General features: G+C 54.4%; 3 protein-coding genes across 3 annotated transcripts; 2 read left to right on the top strand and 1 right to left on the bottom strand.

Annotated features, from left to right (window-relative positions):
• Positions 1–316: 316 nt before the first annotated feature.
• On the top strand, positions 317–669 carry HMPREF1541_07792 (uncharacterized protein; the record flags this gene model as incomplete). Its single annotated transcript, XM_008722115.1, has 2 exons — positions 317–428; positions 479–669. The coding sequence occupies 2 exons, from the start codon at positions 317–319 to the stop codon at positions 667–669; spliced, it is 303 nt and encodes a 100-aa protein (XP_008720337.1).
• Positions 670–1,246: 577 nt separating this feature from the next.
• HMPREF1541_07793 (uncharacterized protein) lies at positions 1,247–3,850 on the top strand (the record flags this gene model as incomplete). Its single annotated transcript, XM_008722116.1, has 1 exon — positions 1,247–3,850. The coding sequence occupies one exon, from the start codon at positions 1,247–1,249 to the stop codon at positions 3,848–3,850; it is 2,604 nt and encodes an 867-aa protein (XP_008720338.1).
• Positions 3,851–7,161: 3,311 nt separating this feature from the next.
• On the bottom strand, positions 7,162–8,052 carry HMPREF1541_07794 (uncharacterized protein; the record flags this gene model as incomplete). Its single annotated transcript, XM_008722117.1, has 1 exon — positions 7,162–8,052. One exon carries the CDS (start codon positions 8,050–8,052, stop codon positions 7,162–7,164), a length of 891 nt encoding a protein of 296 aa, XP_008720339.1.
• Positions 8,053–13,241: the final 5,189 nt, after the last annotated feature.

Here is a 13,241-nt window from a genome sequence, read left to right on the forward strand (position 1 = left end):
CCGCTTGTTAGAGTGCTGAGAATCAAACCCTGCCAGGATTCAGGTGTTTCAAGCCACAGTTGTAGAGTGCAAGTGACATCAGCCACCCTTCCCGTGACAATGAACGCATGATTCTCTCTCTGCCTTGCTCGTGTTCGTGGCACACGTGGAGGGGTCCTTCTTAAGGGACGGACGCTGCCTGCTTTCCCGTGTTTAATCATTTCTGGGAGTCTTCGCTGTTGACAAGATCTACTACTGTCATTGATCACATTTACATTCTACGACCACCGCCCTACTCGTAGCCTTTCTCTGCGGATATTCATACCCCATATCTACAATGGAGGCAACAAAGAACTTCTACAATCGCCAGTATGAGTCCTGGGTGCCATGGATGGAGGACAAGTATCTTGCCTGGTTCGGGCAGAACAAGACCAGCTACGTGGCCAAGGGTACGCCACACTGCCCTTAATTCCTCTTACCAGAAGCTGACACTTCTCAGGCGAGATGGACAAGACCAAGATCACTGGCGACAAGAACGTCGACGCCATCCAGGACGGTGTGAATGAGGGTGTCACCGGCCAGTTTGCCAAGGGCGGCGTGCTCGAGGGCGTCGGCAACCTGACTAGCAAAGAGGTGTTTACCAGAAGTGAGAGGCAAGGCAAGAACGAGAGTGGCAAGCACGGACTATAAGGAATAAGAATGGCCCAGGAGCGCTTTGCTCGTATGACGATTCATGAGAGCTGTTGTTTTGCTTGATGGGTTCTTGTTTGGGTGCCCGGTTTGGGTAGATTGGGACATCTGGTATGGATGACTGTAGATGGACTACGGTCGCTTTTGTAATGAAACTCGATGATTTTGTCAACTTCAAGACGCTCATGAAATCATTTACCAGCTACACCTCTGCAATCTTCTCTCCGGACCCTGTAGAGGCAGTAAATGTACTCCGTACAGTGCCCGTCGCCTGTCGCCTATGTGCCAAGCATGGGGCCGGCTCGCCGAGGAACGCCGAGCAGCGGCCGCGTGGTTTGCCGGCCGGAACGGAGCACCTCAGCAACACTCCTGAACGACCCAACTGCTACACACCACTCTTGACAGCATCTGCGCAGAAATCAACGTATCTCTCTGCACTTCTGAGCCACACAGGGCTATCTCATCTTCTTAGGTGAAGACCAATCGCTCTTTGTCGCTCATTTCGCCCCCTTCAACCGCGACATGTCCCGCCGGTAACCCTACTGCCCCGAGTGCGTCCTCATGGACAGCCGCCGAAATGCCGAGTTTGAATACAGAACAATATGCCCATCTCCCCATACCAACCTACGATGAAGCCGTCAGTTCCCGGCCGACTTCCCGCACCGGCCCAGAAGAAATAAGCGACGACGCCGAAAGGCAAGGCCTCCTGCGCCGCCAGTCCAACTATGAGCCTCCGACTGTGGAATCCGCGCGCGGGAGTCTCGACTCCCTCGATGGCATCGACGTCCCCGCCTCGCCCGGCGAGACGCGCCGCGAGATGGAGCAGATGGACATCGAAGACCCCCTCAACGGCTCCGCTTCCAGTCCATCTCTCCTGCGGCAGCGCTTCGCAAAGAACTTCTCCTGGACAACCTCTTTCTCGTCCCTGACTCTGCCTTCTTTCCGATCCTGGGTCCCTTCCTTTTCCCTACCTCGATTCAACTACGACAGCATCGACTCCCACCGCGCCATCATCATCGGCCGGCTGTTTGGCATCTTCATCATCCTCGGCGTCGTCTATGCTCTCATCGCAACCGATATCCTCGCCTTTGGCCGCAGCCGGCTGAGTATCGGCCAGATGTATGACCCGGAGTCGATACGCATATTTGTACAAAAGCATGTGAACAATAAAGACATGATGCAGGACTACCTGGCACATGTCACCGAATTCCCACATCTGGCGGGCTCCGAGGGGAGCTACGTCCTAGCCGAGTGGATTGGCGAGGTGTTCAAGACGGCGGAGCTTGAAGACGTTGATATGGAGCGATTCGACGTGTACCTGAATTACCCCAAGAAGAATGGGAGACGATTAGCGATTGTGGAACCCAAAGATCGCGCGTGGGAAGCGACGGTCAAGGAAGAGGCCGAGCAGACAGCCGTGTTTCATGGTCATGCGAAGGCTGGCGACGTGAAAGGACCAGTCGTATATGCAAACTATGGATCGAGAGATGACTTCAAGAAGCTCAGCGACGAAGGCATTGACATCACAGGCGCCATCGTTTTAATGAGGTACTATGGTACTCAAGAAGACGCTGCCTTGAAGGTCAAGGCTGCCGAGATGGCTGGTGCAGTCGGAGCTGTGCTCTATACCGATCCGGCGGACAATGGCTACGTCAAGGGTCCGGCTTTTCCAGCAGGCCGATTCCTGCCCGAGGACGGCGTGCAGCGAGACTCGGTCAGCTTGCAGTCCTGGGTAGTTGGGGATGTTCTGAGTCCAGGATGGGCATCTACACCGGGCAACAAGCAGCGTAACAAGAAAGAGGACAGCGCTGGTCTGAACAAGATCCCCTCATTACCAATATCCTGGAACGATGCAAAGCACCTGCTCGACTCGATCAAGGGTCTTGGCAAACAAATGAACCGTGATTGGCAGGGCGAGAAGAAGATCGAGTATTGGACGGGAGACCAGAACTCTCCAGTGGTCAATCTCAAGAACGAGCAGGATGACGAGACCTATCAGCCTATCTACAACGTCGTAGGCAGAATCACTGGATGGGAGCAGCCCGAAAAGCGCATCGTGGTTGGCAACCACCATGACGCCTGGTGTCTTGGTGCCGCCAATCCGGGCACTGGCACTTCCATCATGCTCGATGTGATTCGCATTTTTGGCGAGCTCAGACGCCTAGGATGGCGTCCTCTCCGAACAATCGAGTTTGCCAGCTGGGACAGCGCAGTGTACAACCTCGAAGGCAGCACCGAACACGTCGAGAACAGGCTGGACGAGCTCCGCAAAGACGGCGTAGCTTATGTCAACCTCGGCGCCGGCGTTTCTGGTTCAGACCTGATAGCGTCTGGTTCGCCAACGATGCGTCGTGCACTCCTCGATGCCATTAATCGTGTCCGCGACCCTGCCACAGACGAGGACGATAACCCGAAGTCAGTAAAACAAGCTTGGGAAGAACTCGGCCAAGGCATCTCTCCACCCGGTGGCCGCGTTGACTACGTGCCTTTCCAGCACATGGTGGGAATGTCCTCCATCGACGTCGGCTTCCGAGGCGACCGCTACCCCTCAGGCTCCTGTTACGATCGCTATGACTGGGTGTCTAGCGAAGCCGACTCTGGCTTCTTGTATCACAAAGCTCTCGGGGAGATCGTAGCGCTCATCATCCTCGAGCTTTCTGACAAGCCCATGCTTCCATTCGACTTGGAAGCCTACGCCGCCGACCTGCACCGCTGGGCCGACGACCTCGCGTCATATGCGCGCGACAACGGCATGGGCAACCTCGACTTCACCCCGCTCCAAGACTCCATCGGCCTCGTCGCAGGCGTGGCCAAGCAAACGCGCGAAATCGAAGAGCACTGGGCCCGCCACGTCTTTTCCCACGGCGGCTTCGAGGGCAACCGCTTCGCCATGATGCGCATCATGCACAACGACCGCGTCGCGCAGTTCGAAAAGGACCTCCTCGATCTCAGCCAGGGCGGCGGCCTCAAGAACAGGACGCAGTACAAGCACACAGTGTTTGCGCCCATGAAGTGGGATTCCACCCGGGCCGCCACCTTCCCGGGCGTGCGAGACGCCATTGATGAGGAGGGTGCAGATGCGGGAGACGCGCAGCTCGCGTTGCAGCTCGTGGCTGATAAATTGCGAGACGCGGCGGCGAACTTGAGAAGGCCGCCTGGGGAGGGCCCGGAGCATGAGTGATGGCGTGGATGCGTGATGGTTGTGTGGTGGAAGGGGTGTCCTTGGTGAGCATTTTTGTCTGGATAAAAAAGGGGATCATGTCATGATCTCTGCGCATGGTGTATGGTGTATAGGACAAGATGGCATGGCATGGGGCGTGCATGTACGTCCTGTAGATTTTTTCTATCTGTCCTTGATGGCGAAATTATGAGCGACCTTTTCCTTCCGTCTTTGGCCAGTCAGTTCCCCTTCTCCTGTCTTTGACATGTAGCTGCCCACCAGCCACTACTTGCGTACATCACCGGTCATACCTTGATTATGTTCGCCGCCCAAGCATTTCCCTGTGGGGCACACAACCGGACGGAGGTACATAGTCCCTCTCCCAACTTAGTCTCTCGACGCAAACGACGGACCGGAAAGCCCGAACAAAGCCTCTCGCTGAATCAAAAGATAGCACTCCCCCTTTGAGCAGAACTAGCTAGCTCGACAGGCTCGAGGGAAAACTCACGACCACCAACCCCGCCATGCCCTCCTTGCGGGCCCACTCGTCGAACATGGCCCGGGACCGATGCCGCAGACTTTCCTCCTCCTCCTGCTGCTCCTTTCCCTCGTCGTCACTGCTGCTGCCACCAAATCCGCCACCCCTGCCGCTGCGGTCGCAGCACATCCAAACCACAGCAAACGGCACCGCCATGCGCAGCACCGCCGTGGCGTTGGTGCGTATGCTCTGCTCGAGAAAGCGGCCTGCGCTCATGATCCACCGGGCATTCCAAGCGGCGGTGTCGTCGGGAATCGTGTTGGTGTTGGTGGGGGACAGGTGCGGGAAGTGGCTTACTAGTAAAATGGCGGCGGCGTGGAAGTAGGCGAGGGCCATGGAGGGGAATTGTTGGCGGAGGGGGTGGGGGAGGCCGAGGTCTGGCTGTGACTGGATCGGTAAGGGAGGGGGTGGGAAGAGGGGCAAGGACGACGGTGAGCAGGAGGAAAGCCACTCGTCGTAGGCCCGTTGTAGATCCGCCAGGAAAAGTTCTGGAGAATTGACAACGTTTTCCGACTGTGGTTCCCCGGCAAGCCGCGGGTCGAGACGCTCATGGGCGGGCTGTCGTCGCGCGTAGAGGCACAGCCGTAGCATATAGTCGACGACCCAGTCATAGGCGTCTCTGCTGATGCTCTGCCGCTGCGCCTTCGTCCACTTCTTGACCGCGGTCCGCCAGGCTGGCGTGGTGAAGGATGTGGGCTGCCCGTACAGGACGACTCGCACGACGGCGTGGCTGCGTACGCTGACGGCTATCTGGCGAAGCGTGACATCCTGCCCGACCAGGTCGGGTCCGATGAGGCAGAGCAGTTGCTCGCAGGCGAGCGTGTGCGTTAGCCAGGCTGTAGGTGTAACGGCGGCGATCAGTTCGTAGTAGGCTAGGATGACGGACGCCAGGACTGCGTACCGCACTGTCTCGAGGAGGGCGGGCTTGGCGGAGGCTTGGGAGAGTGGTAGGGTGGGTAGCCGCGCGAGGGAGTGTCGGTGTAGGGACAATGAGCGGCCGTATTCGAGCCTAGCATGATGCGAGAAGACCGGGTCGGATGTGGTGTTGGCGAAGTGGGCAAGGGTCACGGCTTGCAGTGATGCTCTGAGCGTCAGGGTGGCTGGTGAAGTGCTGGCGGAAAGACGAGAGAGCGAGAAGGTCCAGGAGGAGGCACGGGCAGAATGCGAGAGGTAGCGTAGGAATGTCGTGAGGAGAATTGATGTCGTTGGTGTGTCGGGAAGGGTGGGGGACGGGGACTGGAGGTACGTGTTTGCAAGATGTAGAGGCCGCTCCAATACTGCAAGGTGGTCATGGCTGGAGGTCCCCTTGGCAGGCTTGCGTCTGGTCTGATGGCCTGAAGCCACAAAGATAAATGGCGTGTCAATTGGCCCAGGACAGCGGATACGAGAGTCAACACATCGTTGACAGATTGGTTGATTGAGATCACACCATGCATTGGTTAGCCGCCAATCGCGGAGGAGTGGTTGTGGGGTGGAATACTTTGATACGTCTTTTCTTGCACGGAACACAGCCACGCGAGCGACCTTCACGTGCTGGTCTCACCATAATCAGTGGATGCGGTACTGTAATTCATGGAATGGTGGAGATGTGAGATGCACCCTGTCCGATACACTGGCTTCCCTTCTCCCATTTCTATCAAAGAAGTGTTGCCACTTAGGACTTCGAAATGCTACACCTGACCATGGGTCAGTGGAAGTTGGGCAGCGATGATGACGAATGGAAGGAACCCGACGTATACACGAAGCCACAGTTCAGGGCTGTAGGGAAGGGCATGTAAAGTCAACGAGGAGTTTACCAAGCGGCGATCGGTAACACGAACGTAAAGCCACTAACACTAAGCCACTTGGGGTAAGTTTTGCTAGCTCATTCGAACGCCTCAGTGTGAGTTCCAACCTCGATCCTGGGTTGTCATCTGCTACCAACCCTTCAGATACCGTACCAGTTGCTTGACCTTTCCTCCCTTGTGTTGAGATACTCAACCAGTTCTATGAGCCTCAAGAAGATGACAAACGTAGTCCTCCCCAGCTGCAGATATTGTGGTACCTAGGAGCCATGAACCCTGGGTTAATGTTAATTACTGATCCGAGTACAGCATTCAGGACCGCCTGAGACCGAGTGCGCGTCGAAACCTGCCGAATCTCAATACGTACTTGATCTGCTTCTTTGTCTTGGTCGGAGGCATGTTCGCGTTGTTGCCATCAGCAGTCATTGCTGACTTGGGCTGACTGGTCTTCTCGGAATCGATGGCACTGACCGGCATGAATGGCTGATATGTTTCGGGAATGAGTCTCAAGTACACGGGTGCACCGGCTTGGAGGTTGGTACTGTCGTTTCGTTGCGCAATATCGGAGGAAGTGAATGCCATTGCGGGAATGCATTGAGGCTGTTCTTCGGGTGTGAGCTCGAGAAATGTATGCATGGCTGCTGCTGTTGGCGATCGCCGAAATGCTGGACTATGGGCTGCAAACGAGAACAGCACGCGTAGCAGCCTTTAGATACAGAAGGAGACGACTGGTAAACACCACAAGACGCACACCGATATATCCGACCCCCATCGTGTCACTTCTATGAGATGCCGCCGCCGCCCGAAAAGGCACAAGGTGACAAAGATCCAATGTGGGCAGAGAGCACAACAAAGAAGTGAATGAAGCAGCAACGGCTACCGGAGAACATTTCTTTGTCTGCAATTAGGTACAGGGATAAACGAGGGCCCTTTCCCGACTCACTTGCTGGGCGTCAACGAAAGCACCTACTCGACCCTCAGATGTTGTTGACCTCAAAGCTAGGAGCAGACTAGTTCATGTACACATTGCCACATCTTGCGGCCATCTCCTCGAAATAGGGCAGACCACTGGAAAGACCAGCGGCAGAAGATCCCACCAACTTAGACGTCCGAGCCGCCACTTCCTCGTCTATCTTGGCCGTCTGGCCACCCTTGCCAGCAGCCGCAGCGTCAGCGAGTAGCTGGATGTAGCAGCATTTTTCCAGACTGATGAACCACCACACCATCTCCTCGAGACTCCGCCCGACAGTGAGCAAGCCATGGTTCTGCAAAAGCGCCGCCTTCTTGGCACCGAGTGTGTTGACGATAGCTTGAGCTTCGTCTTCGGTTACGACGGGACCATTGAAGTCGGTATACAGCGCCAGGTCGTTGTGGAAAGCGCAAGCATCTTGCGTGATCATGTCCAAATTTCGTCCTAACGCACAGAAAGCCCTGCCACTCAGGGAATGCGCATGTGCGGCAGCCATGACTTCAGGTCGGGCTTGGTGGATCGCATGATGCAACAGCAAGACAGGCGTGTTGATGTGTTTCCTATGGGTACGATGCCCGCCATCAATGACAGCTCCCTCAGGGCTTACAAGGAGCAAGTCTGATGATCTGACCATCGAGAATGGTAAGCCGCAAGGGTTGACCCAGAAGTGGTCCGGCAACATCGGGTCGCGAAGACTGATATGTCCGGCTGTGCCTTCATCGAAGCGGTTGTCACCGAAGATGCGGAAGGCGAGGACTAAGCGCCCTTTCAAATACGCTCTGTGTGCAAGCTTTTCGGTCCTCGAATCGAGGTCGCGCACTCCAACCAATGCTGATAGCTTGTGGTTCTCGTAGGCGGCGGTGCTCTCTTTGCAATCGGACCCGGGTACGTCAGCCCCACCGAGAGTCTGCATAATAGAATCAGAAGCCATACTGAGACGATGATCAAAAGCGGCTTCGACAGCACAGAACAAGAGGAAGCCTGGACATGTTGATAAAGCGGTTCTCCCACCTTGTGTGACTCCAGCTCTCACAGATATGACGTCTGCCGTACCACAGAGTCAGCGGGGGCGATCTCAGGCCTACTCAAGAATCGAGACATGTAAGTACCACACAGAATGCATGTGGGTTGACGTATCTCGCAGCACTAAGCGATAAGCGCGCTCTCGCTGAGCCTCCAAGTGTCGGTCAGCGATGCAGCGCCCGGTCTGACATGCAAGTCTCAGGCATCCATGCGGCTGCTCATAATGAACGCCATTGTTCGCTAGCTTGGGGATCGGCAGAGTGTGACATGAGGTAGACATGCAGCTGTGCGTATCCTATCACTTCCAATCAAAGAGTCTGCAATGCTTACATTGGAGCATTGGAGTAGTGAGCGCTTCCGGCAATGCATGAAAGCAGTACCTATCTGTACACGGTCGCACTGCACCGAGCAATCGCTCGTTTTTTCCAAGACTATACTAGCATGTCTCCCACATGTGATGTCCTAGTAGTCCTCTCGATAGGATCGCTCTACCGTTGCATCGACGTAATACCCACATAAATTGTCCAAGAACGCGGTATCGACGCCTTGAAAATCCCAGTCCTCTGGTCCAGCAAGAGGATTAGGCATCGCGATAAGCATGTCGAAGCTCTGCTGGCCGCCCTGAGGAAGCACTGTCACTGATTTGAGCATTGTGATACCCTCTGTGGCTCCGGCAATGGCCGTGGACCCTGGGTGCTGCTCATTGAACTATAGCGTTTGGTCTAGAATTATAGGCAATGCTGTAGTCTACGAACCCGGCCTAGCGAGACTACCCAGTCCACTGTATCTGGCTTGCATAGCTGCTAGGGTGTCGAACTTCTGCGTGAAGTTTTCGCGGGTAATGACGACCCATACGAAATATGGAATCTTGAGGCGTAGCGTATCACAGCTGCCATCAATTCGAAACAAATTGCAACCTGCTGGTCGACACCGATTGGCCAGGATATGCAGCGCTTTCCACACTCACAGACTCAGGGCCATAATCTGCGCCCAAGTTCGAATAGGATCTTTCCAGCAGCTGATCGGCTTCACAAACACCTGTCTCCAACTCCTCTTACCACTCGGAGAGAGCTTCAGCTAGAGTCAAGACCCTTCTTGAGATAGTGCTAAAAGGTGAGTTAGGCACAATTTCTTAACGCAAGCAGGCAGTATTGCAAGCTAGGCCAAGGATGCCCAATATCTGTATAGGGCCTCAAATCTCTTGGGATAAGGTCTCGAGAATGATGTTGGTTTAATTGGACTGTCTCGACATAGCAGCGAGGCCATCCCAGTCTATCTGCGGTTTATCCAAGTTTAGGTTACCTTTCATACTTCACTCCCGTATTGGTCCCATAGAATAAGTGTGTCTGGATGCGCGGTTTCATCTCGGGGTCTTCAAGATCCCTGAGACTTTGTTTCCTGTAGCCTTACCGAGGACTTTTGTGCACCAGTCCAGAAGCACAAGTGTCATTTAGGTGCACTAGGGTCGCTGTACATTACTTACTGCTATCTGAGACGGACTATACAATCCTGCAAAGCAAAATCTTGTTCAGATTTCTCGAGCTCAGCTCTGACAACCATGGTGTCTATTCTGACACCAGACAACGCCTTCTTACCAGCAGCTCCTTTTCTTTCGCTAGACTCCTCATCATCCTCAGCGACCAAAAGAATTTATGGAAGGGTCTTTCTTTTCTTCACCACGTTTGTTCCTCACTACTGTAGGTTCTACCTTGAGTCATCCACCTCGAACAACTAGTCATTTGCTGCCGCTCAATTGTGTTTCAGTCCTGGATTCTGGCGGTTCGATCGAGTTTCCTGGCAGCGCATCACTGCTCATGGCGACCGAAGATTACGAGGTTAAAGAAGCCAAACGGCTTGTCGAAAAAGCCAAGATTGATCTAATTCTGATCATGATCGGACGATCGTGCATTTATGAACCAGTTTGTCATTAATCTCCAGTGTAAGAGTCACTCGGGATAGTGTGAGAGGAGCCTCAGGACGAATAGGTGTCAACTGTGATTCTCTATGTACAACGATTCAGTACTTGCAGGAGCAAGTCCAGAATCAACATGATCTTCCACGCGAGTCGCGTGGGAGATTGTATGCCAAGTGTCTTGACCCCTGAGACCTTGGAGTCCTTGGCGATAGAGGGCCGTGGCGCCTCGTTGCCTTGTCTGGCCTCGGCAATCGTGACAACTGCCCTCCCTCTAAAGGCTGATCGACTCGATCAGCCCGGTGTCCCTCTCTTCCCTTGGTTTTTGATTCTTGTAGCCCTCACGCAATTCGCGTGGGGAATGATAGCTATGGGATACAGTAGCGAAGTCGTTGTTCCCGTTGCTATGGGCTATTCTTGTAGGTCAGTTGCAAGGCAGCCCGTGGTACTGCTTGACTCTCATGGCCACGTGAGTCGCGTTGCCATGTTGGACGCGTTGCCATGCAAGCGCGTCTGCTCTCCAGGTTTGTGTCTGTTTTCTTTCGCTCGCGAATCCTGATTCCTCTTTCTTTCTTCTCTTTGTCCACAACATCGAAATGAGTTCAGCTTCCCATTCTTTTCGTCGCGAATCGCGCTGACCTTGACAGGTATTCCAACACATGGAGATCGCGTGGGCCCCGCTCCTTCGGGGGCCGCTTTGCCTTGTTGCAAGTGCGTCGGCACAGCGTGAGTGTTCCTTCCCGGACCTTGAGTGTTACTGACAGTCCACAGTTGGTTAGACTTGAGGTCATTCCTCGAGAGCCCCTGCAATCCCCAGGGGTTGCTCAAATGTCACCGCTGTCAATGCCACAGCAAACGGGATTGTCGAATCGTATGCCTCCCGCTTCCTTCCACTCTCCTCCGATCCTCATGCGATTCGCATGGTACCTAGAAAGACAGGAATAACAGAATTCAGATCCCAACAAATCTTCGAGTGTCTGCCGGCCTGTTGTTCACCCTCATTCGTGAGGTGGACGAGGCCTATGGTGGAATCGATGGTCTGTCCGCAGACTCTCGGGCCTGGTTGTCATCCCGGGCTCGTGAGCTGGACGGTGCTATCGAGCGTGAAGCGGGCCGTCTCACAAGGGCGGCAGCAAGAAGCGAGGAGCCACATTCTGTGGATATCCAACCCTTCTCCGTTCCCATGCTCGATAAGGCAGCCTTCGAGTCTCGTTTTCCCTCTGCGCCCCCTGCTGATGCTCCCAGCCCTGAGTCTATGGACAATGACGGGATTTGGGATGCTCCAGACCCCCCTTCCCCCTCGCCTGTTGTTGAGGAGGAGTCTGATGAGATGGAGTCGGAAGGCTCTGTCTTTGAGGGCTTCTCCACGCCCGTTGTTGAGGAGGAGTTTGATGAGGTAGAGTCGGAAGGCTCTATCTTTGAGGGCTTCTCTGATGAAGACACAGCAATGGTGGGAGGGGAGGGAGCTGTACAGCAGTCTTCTCCTTCCTCCTCTCCTTCTCCTCCCCCCTTCCCTCCCCCAGCGGTGGAAACCGCTCATGATCTCTTGGTAAGGGAGACAGAGCGGTTTCACCGCTGGGTTCGAAATCCTACCACTGACTTTCTGTGGTCATTCCCTCGGTCCCGGGGAGGCTGGGAGTTTTATCTCTCTCGTCTCCGGGCTGAGGCGGGCATGCAATAGGTCCTTTCTATTTGTGGGTGCACAAAGTTTTGGTGTTGTGCACAGGGCATTTGTCCTTCGTGAGTGGGTGGGCTCGTGAGAATTTTCATCCTTGACTGGTTCGCAGTCCTGGGGGAAGATTCCCTTCTTCCTTTCCTGTTACATGCGAATCGCATGTAACTTTCAAGAGGTTTGGGGCCGGCGGCCCCTGTTTTTGAATTCTTCAATCATGTGGCTGACATTCTCCAGGTGGCTCCTGGGCTCCCACGTGTTGTGGTCATTACTCCATCCTTCCCACTTGACTAACCACCTTCTCCTTTTTCCCCTTCCACAGGCGTCCAGGATCGCTTCAACGACAAATGCTTCTTCTCCGTCAATGTCCACTGGGTCTGGTGGTTCTGTACCTGGGCGCCGGTGATACAGTCTCAACAATGACACATGGAATGTTGAGTGTATGCGGCCATACTTTTGGGGTAGTGCCACGCGGTACGCGTTGGGGCCGACCGCTTCTTCGATTTGGAACGGTCCAATAAACTTGTCGGCTAGTTTTCTCTTTGGCTTCGCAAGTCGGATGTTTCGTGATGAGAGCATGACCCATTGGCCTTTGCTGAACTGTGTTGCCCTGTGGCCATGGTCATAATACTTCTTGATTCTCTCTTGAGCCTTTGTCCACGCTTCCTGCAGGCGAATCCGAGCCTCATGCATTTTATCTATTTTTGACTTTGCCTTCTCATTCACAACCTGAAGTTCTTTCTCATGCGAGTCGCGTGGCAGCTGCCTGAGGTTGGTTTGGGAGGCTGGCACGAGTCGGTCTCGTGGGTCGAACGTGTGTACGATTTGGAACGGCACTGCGTTGATCGTCGCATTAAAGGTGTTGTTGATAGCATATTCCGCCCCGCTGAGTAGTTCTGCCCAGTTGTCTTGTTCATCATTAAGATAGCATCGGAGATAGCACTCAACAACCTGGTTGACACGCTCCGTCTGGCCGTCTGTCTGCGGTCTAAAAGCTGTTGACAGTTTCCTCTTTACTTTCAGGAAGTGACAGAACGTTTCCCAGTATCTGGATGTGAACAGAGATCCTCTATCGCTCACAATTGATGACGGCCGCCCAAATCGTGTGAAGACTTCGTCTATCAACACAACTCCAAGCTCCTCTGCCGTTATATCATTGTTACACGGTATCAGTCTTACCATCTTAGAGTGTCTGTCCACAACCACTAGCACTGAGTCGTACACTAGTCGTCGGTGTAGTGACGGCGGGAGCTCCACGATAAAGTCCATTGAGATCCCTTCCCACGGGGTTCCTGGAATAGGGAGTGGTGCTAGCAACCCAGCTGGTTTCTGGCGGGGAACCTTCATTCGTTGACATATATCGCATGTCTTGATGTAGTCGATAACTTGGCCCTTCATGTTTGGCCACCAGAATCGGGACTGGATTACCTCAACCGTCTTTGCAACACCGAAATGTCCGCCCTCCCAAGGGTCATCGTGGTTGACCCTCAAGATTTCAGCGCGAATCGCGGGG

Source organism: Cyphellophora europaea (assembly GCF_000365145.1).
Source record: "Cyphellophora europaea CBS 101466 unplaced genomic scaffold supercont1.7, whole genome shotgun sequence".
Classification (NCBI taxonomy): Eukaryota; Fungi; Ascomycota; class Eurotiomycetes; order Chaetothyriales; family Cyphellophoraceae; genus Cyphellophora; species Cyphellophora europaea.